Genomic DNA, 21,444 nt, shown 5'->3' with positions numbered 1-21,444 from the left:
ATAAGATGGTACTTGACCATTAAATAAACCTCAGAAAAGGCAACAGGAAGTCTAGCCCTTCCCGGATATGCGAACTTTCCCTCTCTCCAGCCGAAGTCTAGCCCCGACCCCCAGCCAGGCCCTTCTCCAGTCCCAGGCCCCGCCCCGGCCCGCCCCAGCCCGCTCCCAGCCAAAGCACCGCCCCAAGCACCGCCCCCACGCAAGGCCCCGCCCCTTCCCAGACCCCGCCCCGCCCCGGGCCCCAGCCCGCCCAGGCCCCGCCCCGGCCACCCCCGGCCACCCCCTGCCACTGCCGGCCCCGCGCACCTCCGGTGAAGCTGTACCAGTCCGCCCCATTGATGATGCTGCCCCTCTTCAGGAAGTTGCCCCCACACCTGTTCTCCGACCTGTCCATCATCATCGGGTGCACGTCGGCGTAGGCTCGGGCCAGCAACTTGAACATCTGGAAGGGAGACGGAGAGGTCCCCGTGAGGGCTGGGGGCAGAGGGTGAGGCGGGAGGTGCCTCCTGTGCCTCCTGTGCGCGGGGCTGCCGCAGGGAACGCCTGCAGCTCAGGTGGGAGGGGGGCAGTGTCCTTACAGCGGGCCCAGCATGTGCAAAGGACCGGAAGTGGGGACACGGGCCCGTCACGGAGCCCTGCACACCTGGCTAGGGAGCGTGAGCTTCCCCTTGAGAAGGGAGATAGGTCGGCATGAAGCATTTCCTTCCATTGTGCAGAGGGCAGGCCTTCAGGGGCAACAGGTGGGGGGAGGTGGGGGCTGGGATGGTCCCATTTTTACCGCCTTCATCTCTCACCGAACGTCTATGGTATTCACCACTTCTTGTCCCCAGGGGACAGCAGCCGCTGCAGGAGCCCACCTACCTGCTGCCATAACCTGTTCCCAGTTTCCACTGCGTCTGGTGGTCCCACACAGGACGCAGCTCAGGGTCTGCCATCCCCTGGGAGGCGGGGAGCCTGGGGGCAGGGCCTGGAGGGTGGCCCCGATTCCTAGGTGGTGCAGAGCCCCTCCCCCACTGGCCTCCCCCAGCCCAGAGCTCCCCTCATGACACCCCTCACCCCTGCAGGCCCCAGGTCCTCCTCCCAGACTGGACTCAGCCACCTGTGTGTCCCAGGACCGGACACAGGTCTGACCCAGGGTGGAGGCTCCAAGCAGGGGCCAGATGGATGAGGGATGCGCCTGCCCTGGGTCTGTTCAGGGCCTCCGGGGCCCAGGAGAGGTGTGTCCCTGCATGAGGACCCTTCTTTAAGAAAAGGGGAGGTGGACAGGTAGGGTCAGCAGTGAGTGGCTGCTCCAGGCCAGAGTGTGGTCTCTTCCTGATGACTCAGACCCATGGCCTGGGGTTTGGAGAAGGATGCGTCCAGTTTCTTGGGGTAAGGCTGCAGTTTCAACTTGATCCCACAGACACAACCCAAGCTCCCCAAATACAAGCCCATGGGTGTTCTGCAGTCACCAGGGTCAGCAGTCAAGGACCTCCATCCTGCCAGCAGCCACTGCCACCTGTGGTCAGCATCAGCCGTTTCAGGCAGGCATCCAGGTGCTGACGAGGTTGTTTCTGGAACTCTGCCTGGGTCCCCACTTCTCTGGTACCCACCACCCATCTGAAGAGTGGGACCTAGGCTGGTGGGGAGAAGGCTGGGCCAGCCCTCCTCCAAGGTCTGCCCCCCCAAATCCTCCCTCCTGATCTCTCTCCATCCTGCCCTGGGGCTGCCTCCTGTCACCTGTCAGTCAGCCCCTCAGGAGAGCAGAGAAAGCCCACACCACCCCACGGTGCTCAAGCCCCAGGCTTGCTGGGATCAGGCCTGCCCTGGGGGCAGGAGCTCTGCCCAGGTGCCAGGTGTGGGTGGGTGGGGGAGACACAGAGATCATGACCACTCCCAGAGAAACCAGGTGGAGTGCTGTGGGCTGCTCGGAGGAGCAGACGTGGACTGGCTGGAGCCCAGGAGCACGGCCCAGGTCAGAGAGAAGGGCCAGCTGGCCCGGGACCTGGATAAACTAGCTCCTTCCCACTGGGGGATGGGCTGGGCCAGGGAGGGCCTGGACGGCAGGACGGAGCTTGAGCCGAACTGGGAGCAGGATTTTGGCAGAAGGGGCAGGTGTGTAGGGGGACAGAGGGGCGAGGCAGGCAGCCCTGGCTGGCCTAGGAGCCTTGAATGCTGCCCTGAGGCACTGGCCCTCATCCACCAGGCACCATAGAAGTTTGGGGCTGTGGCTTGGACACCCTGCTCAGGCCCTCCTCCTGCTCTCCCACTCCCCAAGCCTCTCCTGGGACCCTGGTTTCCACAGAGACCACTGCTGGCTGCAAGCCTGAAGGATGATCGATCAGTGATTGACGGCTGGTGGGGAAGGCGCCCGGTGTTCTGACTCTGGGGACTCATTGAGGTGAAGCTCCCCCCACCCCGAGGCATCTCCACGCATCTGCCCTGAGAGCCAGAGAGTCTTAGCCTGGTGCCCAGGGGCACCTGCTGCCTGGGGGACACGGCCTTACCTAGATGTGGGCCCTTCCCTCTCATGGCACAGCCACAGCGGACACAGGCCAGGCACAGGGGAGACACCCAGCCACTCCAGGAGCATTTGCAGAGCTCCAAGCATAGAAGCCAGCACCTGTCCAGGTCCTAGGCACGTGCTGCTTGTAGGAGTGAGTGAGGGAGGGAATGGGCGAATAAATGGGTGAGCGGGTGAATTAATGAGTGAGTCAGTGATGACTGAGTGACTGAACGCATGAATGAGCAAAAAAGTGAGCGAGGGGGTGAGTGAGTGAGGGGATGAGTGAGGGATGAGTGAGTGAGTGAGTGAGGGGATGAGTGAGGGGATGAGCGAGGGGATGAGTGAGGGGATGAGCGAGGGGATGAGTGAGTGAGTGAGGGGATGAGTGAGGGGAGGAGCGAGGGGATGAGTGAGTGAGGGGAGGAGCGAGGGGATGAGTGAGTGAGGGGATGAGTGAGGGGCTGAGTGAGGGGATGAGTGACGGGTGAGTGAGGGGATGAGCGAGGGGATGAGTGAGGGGATGAGTGAGGGGTGAGCGAGGGATGAGTGAGGGGATGAGTGAGTGAGGGGATGAGTGAGGGGGTGAGTGAGGGGTGAGTGAGGGGATGAGCGAGTGATGAGTGAGGGGGTGAGTGAGTGAGTGAGGGGATGAGCGAGGGATGAGTGAGGGGATGAGTGAGTGAGTGAGGGGAGGAGCGAGGGGATGAGTGAGTGAGGGGATGAGTGAGGGGGTGAGTGAGGGGATGAGTGAGGGGTGAGTGAGGGGATGAGCGAGGGGATGAGTGAGGGGATGAGTGAGGGGGTGAGCGAGGGATGAGTGAGGGGATGAGTGAGTGAGGGGATGAGTGAGGGGGTGAGTGAGGGGTGAGTGAGGGGATGAGCGAGTGATGAGTGAGGGGATGAGTGAGTGAGTGAGGGGATGAGCGAGGGGATGAGTGAGTGAATGAGTGAGGGGATGAGCGAGGGGATGAGCAAGGGATGAGTGAGGGGATGAGCGAGGGATGAGTGAGGGGATGAGCGAGGGGATGAGCGAGGGGGTGAGTGAGGGGGTGAGGGGGTGAGCGAGGGGATGAGCGAGGGGGTGAGTGAGTGAGTGAGTGAGTGAGGGGGTGAGTGAGGGGATGAGTGAGGGGTGAGTGAGGGGATGAGTGAGGGGATGAGTGAGTGAGGGGGTGAGCGAGGGGATGAGTGAGGGGGTGAGTGAGTGAGTGAGGAGGTGAGTGAGGGGATGAGTGAGGGGTGAGTGAGGGGATGAGTGAGGGGTGAGTGAGGGGATGAGTGAGTGAGTGAGGGGGTGAGCGAGGGGATGAGCGAGGGGATGAGTGAGTGAGGGGATGAGTGAGTGAGAGGGGATGAGTGAGGGGATGAGTGAGTGATGAGTGAGGGGATGAGTGAGTGAGGGGATGAGTGAGTGATGAGTGAGGGGATGAGCGAGGGGATGAGTGAGGGATGAGTGAGGGGATGAGTGAGGGGGTGAGTGAGGGGATGAGTGAGTGAGAGGGGATGAGTGAGGGGATGAGTGAGTGATGAGTGAGGGGATGAGTGAGGGATGAGTGAGGGGATGAGTGAGGGGGTGAGTGAGGGGATGAGTGAGTGAGAGGGGATGAGTGAGGGGATGAGTGAGTGATGAGTGAGGGGATGAGTGAGTGAGGGGATGAGTGAGTGAGGGGATGAGTGAGTGATGAGCGAGGGGATGAGCGAGGGGATGAGTGAGGGGATGAGTGAGTGAGGGGGTGAGTGAGGGATGAGTGAGGGGATGAGTGAGTGAGTGAGTGAGTGATGAGTGAGGGGATGAGTGAGGGGATGAGCGAGGGGATGAGTGAGTGAGTGAGGGGATGAGTGAGGGGATGAGCGAGGGATGAGTGAGTGAGGGGATGAGTGATGAGTGAAGGGATGAGCGAGGGGATGAGTGAGGGGGTGAGGGGATGAGTAAGGGGATGAGTGAGTGAGGGGATGAGTGAGGGGATGAGTGAGGGGATGAGTGAGGGGGTGAGTGAGGGGATGAGTGAGGGGTGAGTGAGGGGATGAGTGAGGGGTGAGTGAGGGGTGAGTGAGGGGTAAGTGAGGGCATGAGTGAGTGAGTGAGGGGATGAGCGAGGGGGTGAGCGAGGGGATGAGCGAGGGGATGAGTGAGGGGGTGAGTGAGGGGATGAGTGAGGGGGTGAGTGAGGGGATGAGTGAGGGGTGAGTGAGGGGATGAGTGAGGGGTGAGTGAGGGGTGAGTGAGGGGTAAGTGAGGGCATGAGTGAGTGAGTGAGGGGATGAGCGAGGGGGTGAGTGAGGGGATGAGCGAGGGGATGAGTGAGGGGTGAGTGAGGGGGTGAGTGAGGGGATGAGTGAGGGGTGAGTGAGGGGATGAGTGAGGGGTGAGTGAGGGGATGAGCGAGGGGATGAGTGAGGGGTGAGTGAGGGGGTGAGTGAGGGGATGAGTGAGGGGTGAGTGAGGGGATGAGTGAGGGGTAAGTGAGGGCATGAGTGAGTGAGTGAGGGGATGAGCGAGGGGGTGAGTGAGGGGATGAGCGAGGGGATGAGTGAGGGGTGAGTGAGGGGATGAGTGAGTGAGTGAGGGATGAGTGAGTGATGAGTGAAGGGATGAGTGAGTGAGTGAGGGGATGAGTGAGGGGATGAGTGAGTGAGGGGATGAGTGAGTGAGTGAGGGGTTGAGTGAGGAGATGAGTGAGGGATGAGTGAGTGATGAGTGAGGGGATGAGTGAGTGATGAGTGAGGGGATGAGTGAGTGATGAGTGAGGGATGAGTGAGTGATGAGTGAGGGGATGAGTGAGTGATGATTGAGGGGATGAGTGAGTGATGAGTGAGGGGATGAGTGAGTGAGTGAGGGGATGAGTGAGGGGATGAATGAGGGATGAGTGAGGGATGAGTGAGTGAGTGAGGGATGAGTGAGGGATGAGCGAGGGGATGAGCGAGGGGATGAGCGATGGGGTGAGTGAGTGGGTGAATGAGGGGATGAGTGAGGGGATGAGCGAGTGATGAGTGAGTGAGTGAGGGGATGAGCGAGGGGATGAGTGAGGGATGAGTGAGTGAGTGAGTGAGGGATGAGTGAGTGAGTGAGTGAGGGGTGAGTGAGGGATGAGTGAGGGATGAGTGAGGGATGAGTGAGTGAGTGAGTGAGGGGATGAGTGATGGATGAATGAGTGAGTGAGTGAGTGAGTGAGGGATGAGTGAGGGATGAGTGAGTGATGAGTGAGGGGATGAGCGAGTGGATGAGCGAGGGGATGAGCGAGGGGGTGAGTGGGGATGAGCGAGGGGATGAGTGAGGGATGAGTGAGTGAGTGAGTGAGGGATGAGTGAGGGATAAGTGAATGATGAGTGAGGGGATGAGAGAGGGGGTGAGTGGGGATGAGCGAGGGGATGAGTGAGGGATGAGTGAGGGGATGAGCGAGTGGATGAGCGAGGGGATGAGCGAGGGGGTGAGTGGGGATGAGCGAGGGGATGAGTGAGGGATGAGTGAGTGGATGAGCGAGGAGATGAGCGAGGGGGTTAGTGGGGATGAGCGAGGGGATGAGTGAGGGATGAGTGAGGGGATGAGCGAGTGGATGAGCGAGGGGGTGAGTGGGGATGAGCGAGGGGATGAGTGAGGGATGAGTGAGTGAGTGAGGGATGAGTGAGGGATGAGTGAGTGAGTGAGTGAGGGGATGAGTGAGGGGTGAGTGAGGGATGAGTGAGTGATGAGTGAGGGGATAAGCGAGGGGGTGAGTGAGGGATGAGTGAGTGTGTGAGTGAGTGAGTGAGGGATGAGTGAGGGGTGAGTGAGGGATGAGTGAGGGGATGAGTGAGGGGTGAGTGAGGGGTGAGTGAGGGGTGAGTGAGGGGATGAGTGAGGGGTGAGTGAGGGATGAGTGAGGGGATGAGTGAGGGGTGAGTGAGGGGTGAGTGAGGGGTGAGTGAGGTGATGAGTGAGGGGTGAGTGAGGGGTGAGTGAGGGGTGAGTGAGGGATGAGTGAGGGGATGAGTGAGGGGTGAGTGAGGGGTGAGTGAGGGGTGAGTGAGAGGTGAGTGAGGGGTGAGTGAGGGGATGAGTGAGTGAGTGAGGGGATGAGTGAGGGATGAGCGAGGGGATGAGCGAGTGAATGAGTGAGGGATGAGTGAGGGGTGAGTGAGGGATGAGTGAGTGAGTGAGTGAGTGAGGGATGAGTGAGGGGTGAGTGAGGGATGAGTGAGGGATGAGCGAGGGGATGAGCGAGTGAATGAGTGAGGGATGAGTGAGGGGTGAGTGAGGGGATGAGTGAGGAATGAGCGAGGGGATGAGCGAGTGAATGAGTGAGGGATGAGCGAGGGGTGAGTGAGGGGTGAGCAAGGGGATGAGTGAGGGGTGAGCGAGGGATGAGTGAGGGATGAGTGAGGGGTGAGTGAGGGGATGAGTGAGGGATGAGCGAGGGGATGAGCGAGTGAATGAGTGAGGGATGAGTGAGGGATGAGTGAGGAGTGAGTGAGGGGATGAGTGAGGGGTGAGTGAGGGGATGAGTGAGGGGTGAGTGAGGGGATGAGCGAGGGGATGAGTGAGGGATGAGCGAGTGAATGAGTGAGGGATGAGTGAGGGGTGAGTGAGGGGATGAGTGAGGGGTGAGTGAGGGGATGAGTGAGTGAGTGAGGGGATGAGTGACTGAATGAGTGAGGGATGAGTGAGGGGTGAGTGAGGGGATGAGTGAGGGGATGAGCGAGGGGATGAGCGAGTGATGAGTGAGTGAGGGGATGAGTGAGGGGATGAGTGAGGGATGAGTGAGGGGTGAGTGAGGGGTGAGTGAGGGGATGAGCGAGGGGATGAGCGAGGGGTGAGTGAGGGGTGAGTGAGGGGGTGAGTGAGTGATGAGTGAGTGATGAGTGAGTGATGAGTGGGTGATGAGTGAGGGGTGAGTGAGGGGATGAGTGAGGGGATGAGCGAGGGGTGAGCGAGGGGATGAGCGAGGGTTGAGTGAGGGGATGAGTGAGGGGTGAGTGAGGGGATGAGCGAGGGGATGAGCGAGGGGATGTGTGAGTGAGTGAGTGAGTGATGAGTGAGTGATGAGTGAGTGATGAGTGGGTGATGAGTGAGGGATGAGTGAGGGGTGAGTGAGGGGATGAGTGAGGGGATGAGTGAGGGGTGAGTGAGGGGATGAGCGAGGGGTGAGTGAGGGGTGAGTCAGGGGATGAGCGAGGGTTGAGCGAGGGGTGAGCGAGGGGTGAGCGAGTGATGAGTGAGTGATGAGTGAGTGATGAGTGGGTGATGAGTGAGGGGTGAGTGAGGGGTGAGTGAGGGGATGAGTGAGTGATGAGTGAGTGATGAGTGGGTGATGAGTGAGGGGGTGAGTGAGGGGTGAGTGAGGGGTGAGTGAGGGGATGAGTGAGGGGATGAGTGAGTGATGAGTGGGTGATGAGTGAGGGGTGAGTGAGGGGTGAGTGAGGGGATGAGTGAGTGATGAGTGAGTGATGAGTGGGTGATGAGTGAGGGGATGAGTGAGGGGTGAGTGAGGGGATGAGTGAGGGGATGAGTGAGGGGTGAGTGAGGGGGTGAGTGAGGGGGTGAGTGAGGGGGTGAGTGAGGGGTGAGTGAGGGGTGAGTGAGGGGTGAGTGAGGGGATGAGTGAGGGGTGAGCGAGGGGATGAGTGGCTAAGTGAGGAGTCAGTGAGGGAGGGGGGAATGAACGAGGGGACGGGCGAACAAATGAGCCAGCGGGTGACTGGGTGAGCGAGCCAGTGGGTGGGTGAGTGGGAGAGTGGTTTGGTGGGTGACTGTGTGGATGGGAGACTGGGTGAGTGGGTTGGTGGGCGGGTACGAGTGGGTGGGTGGGTGGCTGGCTGAGTGGGTGACTCTGTGGATGGGTGACTGGGTGAGTGGGTTGGTGGGTGGGTACGAGTGGGCGGGTACGAGTGGGTGGGTGGGTGGCTGGCTGAGTGGGTGACTGTGTGGATGGGTGACTGGGTGAGTGGGTTGGTGGGTGGGTACGAGTGGGCGGGTACGAGTGGGCGGGTGGGTGGGTGGGTGACTGTGTGGATGGGTGACTGGGTGAGTGGGTTGGTGGGCGGGTACGAGTGGGCGGGTGGGTCGCTGGCTGAGTGGGTGACTGGGTGGGTGGGTGACCTTGTGGGTGGGTGTCTGGGTGACTGGGAGAGTGGTTGGGTGGCCGAGTGAGTAGGGATGTGATGAGTGTGAGAGGCATGGGCACCAGAAAGAATGAGGGCAGGGCCAGTCACCAGGGACACACAGGTGGCGTGCAGATAGTGCAGCTCCCTGGCGCTGCAGGAGGCGGGCTCAGCCCGTGCCCACTGGGCCCCCCGAGCTCCCACTGCCACAGCCCTGAGCCTCACTCCTGGGAGCCTGGGGGAGTCCCCACCTGATCCTTCAGCTCCACGGGGTGGCTGGCCCTGGAGGATGCCCTGCTCAAAGTCCACCCTCAGGCTGCAGTCCACACACACACACAGACACACAGACACACACCCCATCCCTGCTCGCCCCCAGTCTCCCGGGCAGCCCCCTGTCCTGGCCGAGGCCTCACCTCCTCTTCCTTGCCCGAGTCTGGCTCCATCTCCCCCCAAGAGGAGGGCCCGCAGCTCAGGGCCCCGTCCTCTTCACAGTGGTGGGGGGAGACCTGCCGCACACTCAGGGGGCTGGGTGAGGAAGGGGGGACCCCTGAGGGACCACGGGCGCAGAGCAAGATGGGGGCCAGTCCGGGCACTTGTCCGTCTGGGACCCGTCCACGCTCTCTGCCCTGCCCCCAGTACCAGGGGAAGGTCTGAGAAGGTGGGCATGGCCAGGCCTAGCCCTCCGCCCTGAGTCTGGGACTCCAGGGGGCCCACTTAGCAACCAGGCCTTAGTGGCCCAGCTCAGACCTTCTGGAGCCTCCCCGCGCTGGTCAGGGGAAGACCTGCAAGCTACGTCCTCCTGCGAGGGCAGGAAACTCCTGCTCCTGGTGGGGCACAAATTGCCCTGGGGGCGGGGAGTCATCAGGGCACTTTGTGCAGCTCAACTCCAGAGCATGACCCAGCAAAGCTCACCCCTCTTCCCTGGCCTCAGTCACCTCAGCTCCCATGCCTTTCCAGAAGGCCAGCTCTGGTGTCCATCAGGGCAGGGGGTGCCCCGGAGAAGGGAAGAATGCGGCCAGAGAGGGGTCTGGCCAGCATCCCGGGTTTTATCCCCTGCTGCTCTGACCGGTGGGGGAAACGGGCCTCCTCCGGGTCCAGGTGACCAGAACTCCTAGTTGGACCCCACTGCTTCCCAGGGTGCCTGAGAAGTGAAAGAAGTCGCTCAGTCGTCTCCGACTCTCTGCGACCCTGTGGACTGTCCATGGGATTCTCCAGGCCAGAATACTGGAGTGAGGAGCTGTTCCCTTCTTCAGGGGATCTTCCCAACCAAGGGATGAAACCCAGGTCTCCCACATTGCAGGCGGATTCTTTACCAGCTGAGCCATCAGGGAAGGGCCTGACCTTTAGCAAACCTGCCCTGCCCACAATGGGGGAGGCGCTAGGAGCTGGCCGGGCACCATGCACAATGCAGCACTGCCCTCTGCCGGCGCTGCCCGGGGCTGCGCTCTCCCCTGGGACATAACACATGGGGTGGCCTGTCTGGGGGGGGCACTCAGCCAGGGTCCCCACCCCAGGAGCTCCCAGAGGAGACACTGATGGAAGATGGGGTGGCCAGAGAAGGGAGGGAGGGAGCTGGCTGGAAGACTTCTTGGAGGAGGGGCTTTGGAGCTGGGGCTGGAAGGCTCCGAATGGTTCAGAAGGCTGGAAGGTTTCACTCGCCTCAGGACCCGAAGGACTTCAGGCCCCCCAAGGGCACCACCCACAGCAAACCTGCCCACCCTCTCACCTTCTCGTCGGGCGTGGGAGAAAACATCTTCTCCTCCTGGGGATGCTTGGAGAAGTCGAACGGGTAGGACACCACCAGGTCGCCCCCGTGGAGGCTGGCCGAGAGCACGAAGGGGATGGTTCGCATCCACTTCATTATCGCCTTCGTCTCAGGGGCCACCTGCCCAGGGTAGGTCAGGGGGGAGGAGAAGATGGTCCTCAGGGCCAGGCGCATCCTCGCCGATCACTCAGCCCCACGCCCAAGCTTTAGGATACCACCCCGGCCCCACCCCACTGGGTGCTCCCAAGTGCCCGTCCTGGGCCTGGAACTCCCCCCCACCTCCTGTGGACGCCACCACATCCAGGCAGCCCTCCCACGCTCCAGGCACCTGCCAGGCTCTGGGTGCTTTCAGTAGGGGCAGGACCCCCCGAGCGTCCGGGAATAGCTAGAGACCCTTGGGGGCGGCACCGGGCTCCTACCTTACCCCACCAGTAGTGCTGGGGGATGGCGATGTGGTCGCTGCGCACGCCGCGGGCTGAGGCCAGGCGGTAGTACTCGGATGTCAGGTCAGGGAAGTTTCGGTTCAGGTCCAGGTTCTGTGCATTCTGCCTGCCGCTGGTCCACCCGTTGTAGCCGGCACCCTGAGCCACAGGACGGGCCACAGCCAGGGGTCAGCACGCCCACCCTGATCCCCCTAGTGGGAGGCGCAAGGCTGGGCTGAGAGGCACAGCTGGCGGGGTTCTCTCTGGTTTCATGAGATGAACTCTGGAGCTCATCCGCCACCTCCCTGACCTCCGGGCTGACCCTCCAACCTCAGGCCCCGTGCCAACCGGCTGTTTCCCACCTGGGGTGCCCCACATCAAGGATGCACGGCTCCCTACCCACCCCCTGCAGGCCCTGCTCATCACTTCCTCCAAGAGGCCCTCCGCTCCGGCTAGCACACGCCCTGGCTCCTCCCGCCCACCCCTGTTTCACCCTGTTTCTACGGGGCATGTCATCATTTAAGCTGCCACAGAATTACCAGCATCGGTCCCCACGCTGAACAGGACTTTGCCTGTACGGACCCTGAGGCTCCTTGACCCAGGGCAGCAGCTGCACAGACCCTCCACAACCACTAGTGAGTAAACGGACGGACGGGGCGGGAGGCAGTGGCCGTGGGGCCGGCGTGGGGGCGCTCACCTCTGCGGCCGCCACCTCGTAGCCATCGGGGTTCATGGAGGGCAGCAGGTGGACACGGGTGGTGTTGAGCAGGCGCTGGATTCGGGGGTTGCCCAGCAGGTACTCAGAGCACAGGTACTGGGCCAGGTAGATGAGCATCTCGCGGCCCGCCACTTCGTTGCCATGGATGTTGCCAATGAGCTTCACCTCCGGCTCCACTGTCAGTGTGGGGGGATACAGTGACCTGGGGGTCATCTCTGGGGTCCCTGGAAACTTGAGGGCCCACATGGCAAGGGCAGTCCATTGTTATGGAACCTATTCACGCCTGTTCTGGCCCAAGTGTCTCTGTCATTAATGAGGTCTCATCAAGGCCACCAGTTTCATTGAGCTCTTTGGTGATGTAGAGCCTTAAATATGATGGTAATTGATTGATAATCATATACATTATCATTGGTCCGTGTGAATTTCGTTCGCGCCCCTCCTCGTGCTTGTGCAGTAGAGGACAGCGGACACGGGTGCTGAGACGGGAAGACAGGTGGCCCTGGAATGAACGGATGGATAGATGGGGATGGGGAGGTGGAAGGAGGGAAGGAAGGAAGAAGGATGGAAGGATGGATGGGTGGGTGGGGGCCTGGATGGAGGGGAGGTGGGCAGGGGGACGGAGGAAGGAATGAAGGGGGAGAGAAGGATGGAAAACAGGAAACAAGGAATGACGCTGGGTGGAAGGATACATGGATGGATGGATGCAAAAGTGGACCAGGAGCCCAGTGGTCTTGCTAACGTGGACCCTGGACGAGTTGCCTCTCCTCTCTGAGCCCCGAACTGCTCACGTGGCAACGGCAGCTCCCTCCCTGGCCGTGTGCAGCCCCGTCCCTCCCACAGCCCCAGCGCACAGAGGCCCCTGAGGCTGTCACAGCAGTCACCGCCCTTGGCCCCTCACAAAGGACACCGCCCACCCCCGTGATCCACAGCTGCGCCCACTCAACCCGAAAACGGGAGTCCTGCCTTCAGCCCAGAGCTGGAGGGGGAGCCAGGCAGGGTGGGCCTTGGAGGCAGGGGCGAGGCTCGATGACCTCTGACCCCCAATGGGAGATGGGGCTCTGGGTGCACAAAGTCCATGCTGCAGAAGCCACCCGGATGGAAACCGGGCTGAGCGCAGCCAGACCAGCAAAGGGGGCCGGAGCCACTTTGCCAAGATGAGGGCCATGTTTCAGTACTCGGTAAGGACCAAGGCCAGATGGGACTGTTTCCAGACCGATCCTGTTCGACCCACAGGGTCTCGGGCACAGATGAGCTGAGGGGCCGGGGAGAAAGCCTGGGACCCTGTGCCCAGCTGCTCTCCACGCCCCGGAGCTGGGCCGGTGCTCATCTTCACCACGCCACCCAGGAAACAGGCCGGCCACCCAGAGTGCTGAGTCTTGGCTAGAACATCGGGGTTCTGGGGCCAGACCCCCAAGCCCCACCCCGGAGCCCAGCGCCTTTCCTTGACCGTCCCCGACATTGCCTCACAGTCACTCTCCCAGCATCTGCGCTGTAGGCCCTGGGACAGGAGACCCAGGACTGGGGCAGGGTCTGACCGCCGCTGAGCCCTGCGAGAGCACGGCTCCAGGGACAGTAGATCAGCACTTCCCAAGTGGCTCCCCAGCTCCAAATGGGACGTAGCCTCTAGGGGCTGAAATGGACTTGGGTTTTAAAGAAATGGGAAGACGCTCTGTGAATGCGGACCAAGCCACTCAAAGGAGAAGCAGTCAGGGGCCAGGACCCAGCGCCCACATACCTGCCTGGCATCCAGGTGCACCAGGGCAAGGTTGCAAAAACAACAAAATGCACAGTTAAGTTTTCACTAGAGACGCACAAGGCCCAGTGGGCCTGTGGTCACCATACACCCCTCACCTCAAGCCCCATGACGTCTGCAGCCCCCAGGGCCGTGACCCTCCTGGCCGCCTCCTCCCCAACTCCCAGCATGGCGATGAGTGGGCGCACATGCCTGGTGGGATGTGGCCAGCACCCCAGTGCCCCCAGCACACCCCAAATCTCTGCCCACCCCATCCCCCAAACATGGGGGTTTTGATTAGGACCGGGGACCGGTTCGTGCACCCCAAGGCCAGGCGGGCCAGTGCCTTTTCCCAGCCCAGACCGCTCACCCCGCCCCCCCGCCCCAATGGCAGCAGCAGCTTACTCAGCTCATGCTGGCCAGGCCGGCTCGAGAACTCGATGACCAGCAGGTCCCGGCCGTCGAAGCTGCGCCCGATGCTGTAGGTCTTGGAGATGTGGGCACAGCGGGCTGCCGTCCGCTTCAGCACGCGCACCATCTGGGCGTAGGAGTGGTGGATGAACCGAATGAAGGTAGGCGGGTGGCCCGAGGGTAGTGCCTCCTCGATGTCCAGGCCTCCTGGGGGCGGAGGGGGGTGGACACGGGCACCAGGGGTCAGCTCGGGGCTGCCACTGCCCTCACCCCCACCCCCGGCTCCGCCCTGAGGAGCCTGGGATGTCAGGACCCACACGGGCCCCTCCGATGGCTCCCCAGACATGACCGCGTTTGTAAGTAAAGTTCTGTTTGTGAAACCTGACGTGGACAGATAATCACAGCCCCCAACAGGTGTACATAGCAACGCAGCTCCTAGCATCAGTGAAGAACAGGCATATGTGGTTAGTTTGGAAATCTCGCAACATACGGAACAGCAGAATACAAAGCAGAGGCACACAGACAGGATCCTCAAAGGAAACTGCGGTTTGGCGGCCTTCTCCTGACTTCGGGTGATTCTGTGTCCCTGGGTGTGGGCGGTGATGGGGTAGGGAGGGGGGAGCAAAAGGTATGCTTTTCCCCCAAATTTGCAAAGCTTCCTCAGGAGACAGTCTGGGCTTCCAGGCGTAGGTAGGCTGTCTATCACGGCCATCCCCAGACCAGCTGGCGGACCTCTCCCGCTCACAGAAGCACCCCAAGGCTGGCCCAGGGGCTCCCTGCCACCCCCTCCTGTGGGGTGTCTTCACAGGAAGACGCAGGTCCCAGCGGGCTGCTCTTGGAGGGCAGGGGCACTAACAGTGGACGCTTTTCCCAAGCGTCTCACTTGCCTTGTGGTTTCGTTTCTGCTCAAAATGGTTTCTGAGGGAGAAGAAAGCAGACGGAACCAGCAATTTGGTGGCGGACTGGCCCAAAATAAACTCCCTCCAGCCCACTCTGCGGGCTTCTCCTGGGGCGGGCAGGCCTGGCCCCACAGCAATGTCGGGTTCCTTTCCTCTCCCTCTAGGCCCCCACCCAGCCATACTTCCTGCCTCTTCCCGGGCGGACAGCCCCTGTCTGCCTGTAAAGTGCGGCCCACCGGCCACTGAGTCACAAAGAAGCTGCAGGTAGACAGCACTCCCATCTCCCACCCAGATTCAGCTCCAGGATCAGCCCTGAGCTCTGCACAGCCAGTGAGTGGCAGAGTGGGAAGATGGGGCCTGCTGGGGGCCAGCCCGAGGCACCCCTGAGTGCCACCCCCACCTCCTCGGTTCCCAGCCGGGAGCCGTGGTCACAGCGGGCACCTGAGAGCTATCAGGTGCGTGGACTGACTGACCCATCCGTCAGTGGCAGGCCCGGCTCACATCAGACCCCACCCTGATGCTGGTGGCCTTCCCAGAGCCTCCGCTCGGTCATCAGTGAAATGGCTGCACCCGTATTCAGGGTCACTGTGGGGTCTTAAAGAGACAACACATGTGTGACCCTTGACCCCAGATCACGTGGACTTGCCTGTGAGCTTTGTGAGGTCACTATGGGAGACGCCAGAAGCCACCGTCCCGCACCGACCGGTGACACACACTGGCCCCGGGTGGCTATTTGCATTTAGGCTCAAATTCATTACAATCAAGGAAAATCTAAACTTAGATCCCTAGTCACCTGAGCCACGTTCCCAGCTCTCGGGAGCCGCATGCGACCTGGGAGCTGCGGTCTGGGCCAGCACAGAGGGCTCTCCTCACGGGCCACCAAGGGTCCCACTGCCACTGGAACCATCCCATCTCACCCACTTTGGAAGCCCAGCCAGGGGGGCATAGAGGCCTGCAGAGGCACTCGTCACCTATCGCCCCACATCACAGCCATGTGGCCCCCAGAAGCCCCTTGCACACCCCCTGAGACAGAGGGCTCACTACCACCTGGGATGCCCATTCCAGCTCCACTCATTTGTCTGTATGAGAAACCACAGCCCGTCTCTGCAGCCCCTCCGGGTGGCTTCCCTGAGCCCACGGGGTTCCACAAACCCTGCTCTGAGGCGTCCGGCTGCTGCTCCAGTCAATATCCCACATGTGATCTTTTAGGAGCGGCCATAAGTGATCACAGACTTTGCCAGGCAGGCCTCAAGAGGGGCAGGCTCCCCCACACCAGCACCCCGTGGTTCGCTGATGGGCACGGGGAGTGCCATCCAGGACTCAGGCCCCCACATCTCTGCTCTCCCAGCCTGGCCCCTGCACCCAGGGCCTCCGCCTTGGCTGAGGCACTGCCCGCCCGACGCGTGCCCTGTTGGCCCGCCCGGTCATCCAGCCGCTCACCACCGCAGGGCCCCCCGGAGCCCACCTCGCAGCTTCTCCAGGGGGTCATAGCAGCCTTCCTCCGGGCCCGAGAAGTAGCGGCCGCAGTCAAGGAAGTAGGGCCAGGCCATGTCGATGGCATCAAAGGCGGGCTGGCAGGCCTCGCGCAGCGCCCCGCAGACGTGGCGGCAGGGCCTCCGCACGCGGCCACCCTCGCAGCGCGGGGCCAGCACGGCGCAGCCCAGCAAGCGCAGGTCGGGGTTGCACTGGCCCTCCAGGAGGTGGTGCAGCACGCTCAGCAGGATGTACTCGGAGCTGGACTCCACGGCTGCCCGGGACCGGTGCTGCAGCAGCGTGGGGAAGGCCGTCCGGTTGTAGGCGACGTCGCTGCAGGTCTGCAGCTGCAGGTCCACGCATGCAGCTGGGGGGCGGGACGGCGGGGTCACCAGGGCGCTCCCTCCCACGATGACCACCCCCCCAGGACGTGCTCAGACGCCTGCCTACTGAGCTCCGCTCTGCCCTAGCTGACCCCACTCAGGACCAGAGCCCGCAGGGATGGGCGGCACGGAGAGGCCCGGACAAGGCCCACGGCGGAGGGAGCCAGGGCCTTCAGGAGGACCAGAGACGGCCCCCGGGCTGACCCTGAGCGGGCCCGGCAGGCCACTCTGGGTCTCAGCTTCCATGTCCGCGGACTGGGCCCAGGAAAGCCAGCCCGGCCAAGGGGTTGCCTCGTTAAGGCACACGGTTGACTTCTGTTCGGTGAAAATATTGTCCTACTTAAAAAGAAAAAAATAATTCTTTTCCAGCTTCCCTTGTGGCTCAGCTGGTAAAGAATCCACCTGCAGTGCTGGAGACCTGGGTTCTATTTCTGGGTTGGGAAGATTCCCTGGAGAAGGGAAAGGCTACCCACTCCAGTATTCTGGCCTGGAGAATTCCATGGACTGTATAGTCCATGGGGTCGCAGAGAGTTGGACACAACTGAGGGACTTTCACTTAAAAAAAAAAAAAAAAAACCAGTCCTTCTGCTCAGAATACCCCAGTGCCCAAATCTGGCAGGAGGAGCCTTGAAGAAATGCCTGCTCTGAGCACCTCTGATACACCAGATCCACGTCCTCTCCAGCATCACCCCAGGAGTTCAGCGCTCCCTTCCTCACTTTAGAGATGAGGAACTTGGGGCCAGGCAGGGAGGGGCTTGTCCCAGCCCTGGACTCAGCAGGTGCTGAGAACACACAGGATGCACAGCCAGACAGCGCCGAACACGCGCACGTCAAGTCAGACCCCAGACCTCCTCGAACCCGCCTGGGGGTCCACGGGGAGGGAGGGATGGACGAGACCCCGAGCCCCCGCAGGAGCACAGGGCAGAGCAAGGGGTGGGAGCCCAGCTGCACAGAGGGAAGGCCTTCCTCTCTCGTTTTGCCTGATTTCTAGCTCTTTTAACTGGGTCTGGATTTGATCGAAGGGCCCTCTTACTCATCACCCACTGCAAAACTCCGGGTTCCGCCCCCTAAAAGGCTTTGAGAGCGTGGAGGGCCTGCATTCACTCCCACAAAACAAAACCGGGCGGTCCTGGTACGTACCGCTGTCTGCAGCTGCCGACCCCGGGCATCTACCTGCGGAGAGAAAGGGCAACAATGTCGGGAGGGGACCCCTGCCCATCAGTCATCCCCAAATCCCGCTGCTCCTCATGCAGCCGGTCTCCCAGCCCCTCCCACCCTCCTGGCCACAGCTGCCCTCTGATGTCCATGTGGCCGAGACCCCCATTCCACGGGCAGGAGGTCACACCGCTTCCCTAACAGAAGGCAGAGCCCTGACTTGGAGTGCTGGCCAATCACTGCAGTGTGAATACATCCACTATGGCCGATTCCAGCTTCTGCAGCTGAACCAGTTCTCCCAGATTCCCACATGTTTTACCAACAACCGTCAGAGTCTGTACCAGGCCCCCCATTCCTGACTCTGACCCCTCAGGACTCCTCGTCCCCCCAAGAATCATGCGGGCTGTGGCCCTCTCCCTTCTGGGACACCCTGCAGTGGGGCGGCCCGCTTCCTGAGACGAGGACGTATCCACAAACTGTCCCTGGAACTGTGAGCTCCAGGGTCCTCCTCAAACCCTGGACACGTGAACCAACTGTGAGACCCTGGGAACCCCACTGAAACCAACCAACCAACGCCCCCCGCCAGGTGACCCCTGTCAGAGGCAGGTCCTGAGGACTTTGTGAGAGCCAACAGGGAAAAAATGGGCTGGGAGAGACAGAAATCAGATATTTGGCTCATCTAGTGCAGGGCAAGGGCAGGCTGGGGGATGGAAGTGCAGGAAACAAGAAATCAGGAAGTGGTGCAGGGCAGGGGTGGGGTGGGGAGAGACAGGCAGAGTGGGGAAGGAGCTGGGACCAGAGGGGAAGCGCCCGAACCCCAGATCTTCATCTGGAACCCAGGCCTGGACCACGGTCCAGCAAGGATGGAGGCTGCTTCTAGGGATTCACCTGTATCTAGGGATACAGCCCGGGGTCACGGAAGCCTGCCCGAGCACAAGTGAGCCCCACAGCAGGGGGATACGGGTGGGGGGTCCTGTTAGGCTAGCTGAGGAGCCCCCTCTACACACAGTACCCCCAACACGGACCATGGTTCCCCCACCGAGGACGGGGCAGCCACAGCCCCTGACCCCCACGGGCCAGCTCCCTAAGCTGTCACGGGAAGGAGACATTCAAGGCGCCCTCTCACCAAGGACTCCAGGTGTCCCAGCCGGCTGGCAGTGTAAGGGGCAGGAGGATAATTTTCCTGAAGCATTCAGGCAACAGGGCTGCACCTCAACACAACAGAGAGGGCTGCAGCTGCCTGCCGCCCCGCCCTGCGCGCTGGGATGGGACTGGCGATGGGTGAGAACTCCAGGCGCCCTGAGCCACCTGCTCTCCGCCTGGCAACTTCCAAGCACGTGCCTGACTCCCATCACCTGACCCCATCACCCGACCTCATCGCCCGACCCCCATCGCCCGACCCCATCGCCCGACCCCATCACCTGAACCCATCACCCGACGCCATCGCCTGACCCCATCGCCTGACCCCCCATCGCCCGACCCCCCATCGCCCGACCCCAAGCCTTTCCGGTCTGAACTGGTCGCAGGCTGTGCCCACTGCCCTCTGCAGCACGATAAGGTGTGAGGACGAAGCAAAACATGGAACTAAAGGAAGGACAGGAAACCGCCCCGGGCTCTGCTTGGACGCTGTGCTATCTGCCCATTTGCGTTCCGAGAACAGACGAACGGATCCAGTCGGAGCTGGACCCCCGCGGGAGCATCTGTGCCCAGCACTCACACTCAGAATTCACACTCACTGACCCGTGCGACGCCACACCTGCCAGCTCAGGAGCCCCAGGCCTCCCCAGCCCAATGACTCCCACCAAGGCCCCTTTCTCACCACACCTGTGTCCCAGTGCCAAGCCTGTGCCTGCCGCGTGACGGCCCAGAGCCGAGCGGGGCAAAGCTGAAGATGCACTCAGACTTGGTGAGCAGAACTCCCACTGGCCCTGGGGCCTCTGTGGCCTCAGGAAAATGCGGGCGGAGGAGGCCGGAACACAGCAGTTACCCCCATGCCAGCTCCTTCAAAGCATCAGACCCACCCAGCTGCCTGGATTTGAGTGGATTTGACAAGCGGATCCCTCATGGTTGCACATGGCTTCAAGCCTCCCCGAGTCACAGATGAGAAACCTGAAGCTCAGGAATTAAGCACTTTTCTGGGCCTTGGTCTCCCCGTCTGTAAAATGCGGGGAAAAACAGTAACGCCCACGGTTGCTCCCAGGTGGCGCTAGTGGTAAAGAATCTGCCCGCCAGTGCAGGAGACACGAGAGGCTCGGGTCTGGTCCCTGGGTCGGGCAGCTCCCCAGGAGGAGGAAATGGCAGCCCACTCCAGGATTCTTGCCTGGAGAATCCCATGGACAGAGGAGCCTGGAGGGCACAGTCCACGGGGCCACGAAGAGACGGACACGACTGGGCAGCTTAACCCCATCATCGCTGGAGGGCCCCAGGAGCTGGTGCTGACGGCAGGGTCGAGCGAGGGCCCAACACACAGTGGCTCAGGGTCGCACAGGAAGAAGGGGACACGGCCCCTTGTGACCCGCCCGCAAGATTGCAGTGCCATCGGGATGGACAGGAGGGCAGCATCTACTGACGTGGTCACCGACGCTTCCAGCATGGCTGCCAGGAGCAGGAGAGAGACGGTGGACTCGCCTCCCGGGACGGCCGTAACGAAGACCCACAGGTTGGTGCAACAGGCCTCGATCCTCTCCCGGTTCTGAAGGCCAGACACCCAAGATCAAGCTGCTGGCAAGCCACGCCCCTCCGCAGGATCAGGGAAGAGTCCTCCTGGGCCCCCAGCAACCCTCAGTTGCGGCCACATCACCCCAATCCCTGCCTCTGTCACCCGTGTTCCTTCCGCTGTGCTGTGCCCAAATTCCCACCTTCTTCCAAGGACGCCAGTCACGGGACTCAGAGCCCAGCCTGAGCCAGCGCGCCTTCCTCCTAATGCAGCCAAACCCGCAAAGGCCCCGGGTCCCGATCAAGCCTCTGACGGGGAGGGCGCCTAGGACTTCAGCATATCTTTGGGGGGCTAAAAACAACAAGCCAGCCCCAGCGGGGGCCTTCGGGGAGCTCGGGCTGGGGTGGGGTCAAGAGGACACACAGTCCAGGACGGTGCCCACCAGCTCAGTGTGGGCACTGAGCGCCTGAAAGGCTGTGACTTGAAACGGACAACTGTTTCGGGTGTAGAATACCGACTTGCCGACCTGGCACTAAAAAAGAATGCAAAATAGTTCACCCATAATTTTTATACCGACGACAAAACCCTGGAACAATACTGCACATGTGTGCTAAGTCACTTCAGTCGTGTCCGACTCTCTGCGGCCCATGGACTGCAGCCCGCCAGGCTCCTCCGTGCATGGGACTCTCCAGGCAGGAACACTGGAGTGGGTTGCCGTGCCCTCCTCTGGGGGACCTTCCGGACCCAGGGATTGAACCCGGGTCTCCTGCATCTCCTGCCTTGGCAGGCGGGTTCTTTGCCACCAGCACCACCGGGGAAGCCCCAAAACTGTGTGTATATCAGGTTAAATAAGATTTGCTCTTAAGTTTAATTTCACTGCTTTCTCACTGTCTCTTTCAAGTAGCTTCTGGGAAATGTTAGGCAATGTTTGGGGCTGGCATCAGCGTGTTGGACAGCGCTGGTCCAAAGGCTGCTTTTGAGCAGTCCACACGTGACCGCTACACTTCTTGACCACAAGGTGGCAGCGTGTCTTCAACCAAGGGAGCAGGATTGAGCGGGGTCGGGGAGCCAGATGCAGAAGAATAACCGGAGGAGGTCAGGGAGGTCGGCCCACCCACCCAGGCCTCACAGCGGTCCAGAGAATCCAGGATCTGAACCCTGACCTGCGTGGCCCTTAAAGCACGGAAACTGCCTCAAAGTCCAGGCTCCTGATAAAGACCTGGAGGAGGGCAAGGGACAGGCGGGGGAGGGTCCAGGCCCGCGTGCT

General features: G+C 61.5%; 1 protein-coding gene across 1 annotated transcript in view; it reads right to left on the bottom strand.

Annotated features, from left to right (window-relative positions):
• CPZ (carboxypeptidase Z) overlaps nucleotides 1–21,444 on the bottom strand; it is a 28,849-nt gene that overhangs the window by 5,761 nt on the left and 1,644 nt on the right. The window contains exons 2-8 of the mRNA XM_055434526.2: nucleotides 17,507–17,539; nucleotides 15,976–16,350; nucleotides 13,606–13,818; nucleotides 11,448–11,644; nucleotides 10,748–10,909; nucleotides 10,290–10,448; nucleotides 307–442 (exon numbers count right to left, since the gene is read on the bottom strand). Of these exons, the coding sequence (XP_055290501.2) occupies nucleotides 307–442; nucleotides 10,290–10,448; nucleotides 10,748–10,909; nucleotides 11,448–11,644; nucleotides 13,606–13,818; nucleotides 15,976–16,350; nucleotides 17,507–17,539 (1,275 nt within the window). The remainder of the gene's footprint in view (nucleotides 1–306; nucleotides 443–10,289; nucleotides 10,449–10,747; nucleotides 10,910–11,447; nucleotides 11,645–13,605; nucleotides 13,819–15,975; nucleotides 16,351–17,506; nucleotides 17,540–21,444) is intronic.

This window comes from Moschus berezovskii, chromosome 5 (genome assembly GCF_049115385.1).
Source record: "Moschus berezovskii isolate FMDL1 chromosome 5, NW_MosBer_1.0, whole genome shotgun sequence".
Classification (NCBI taxonomy): domain Eukaryota; kingdom Metazoa; phylum Chordata; class Mammalia; order Artiodactyla; family Moschidae; genus Moschus; species Moschus berezovskii.
Note: the sequence above shows the minus strand (reverse complement) of the source record. Positions and strands in the feature narration are given on the sequence as shown.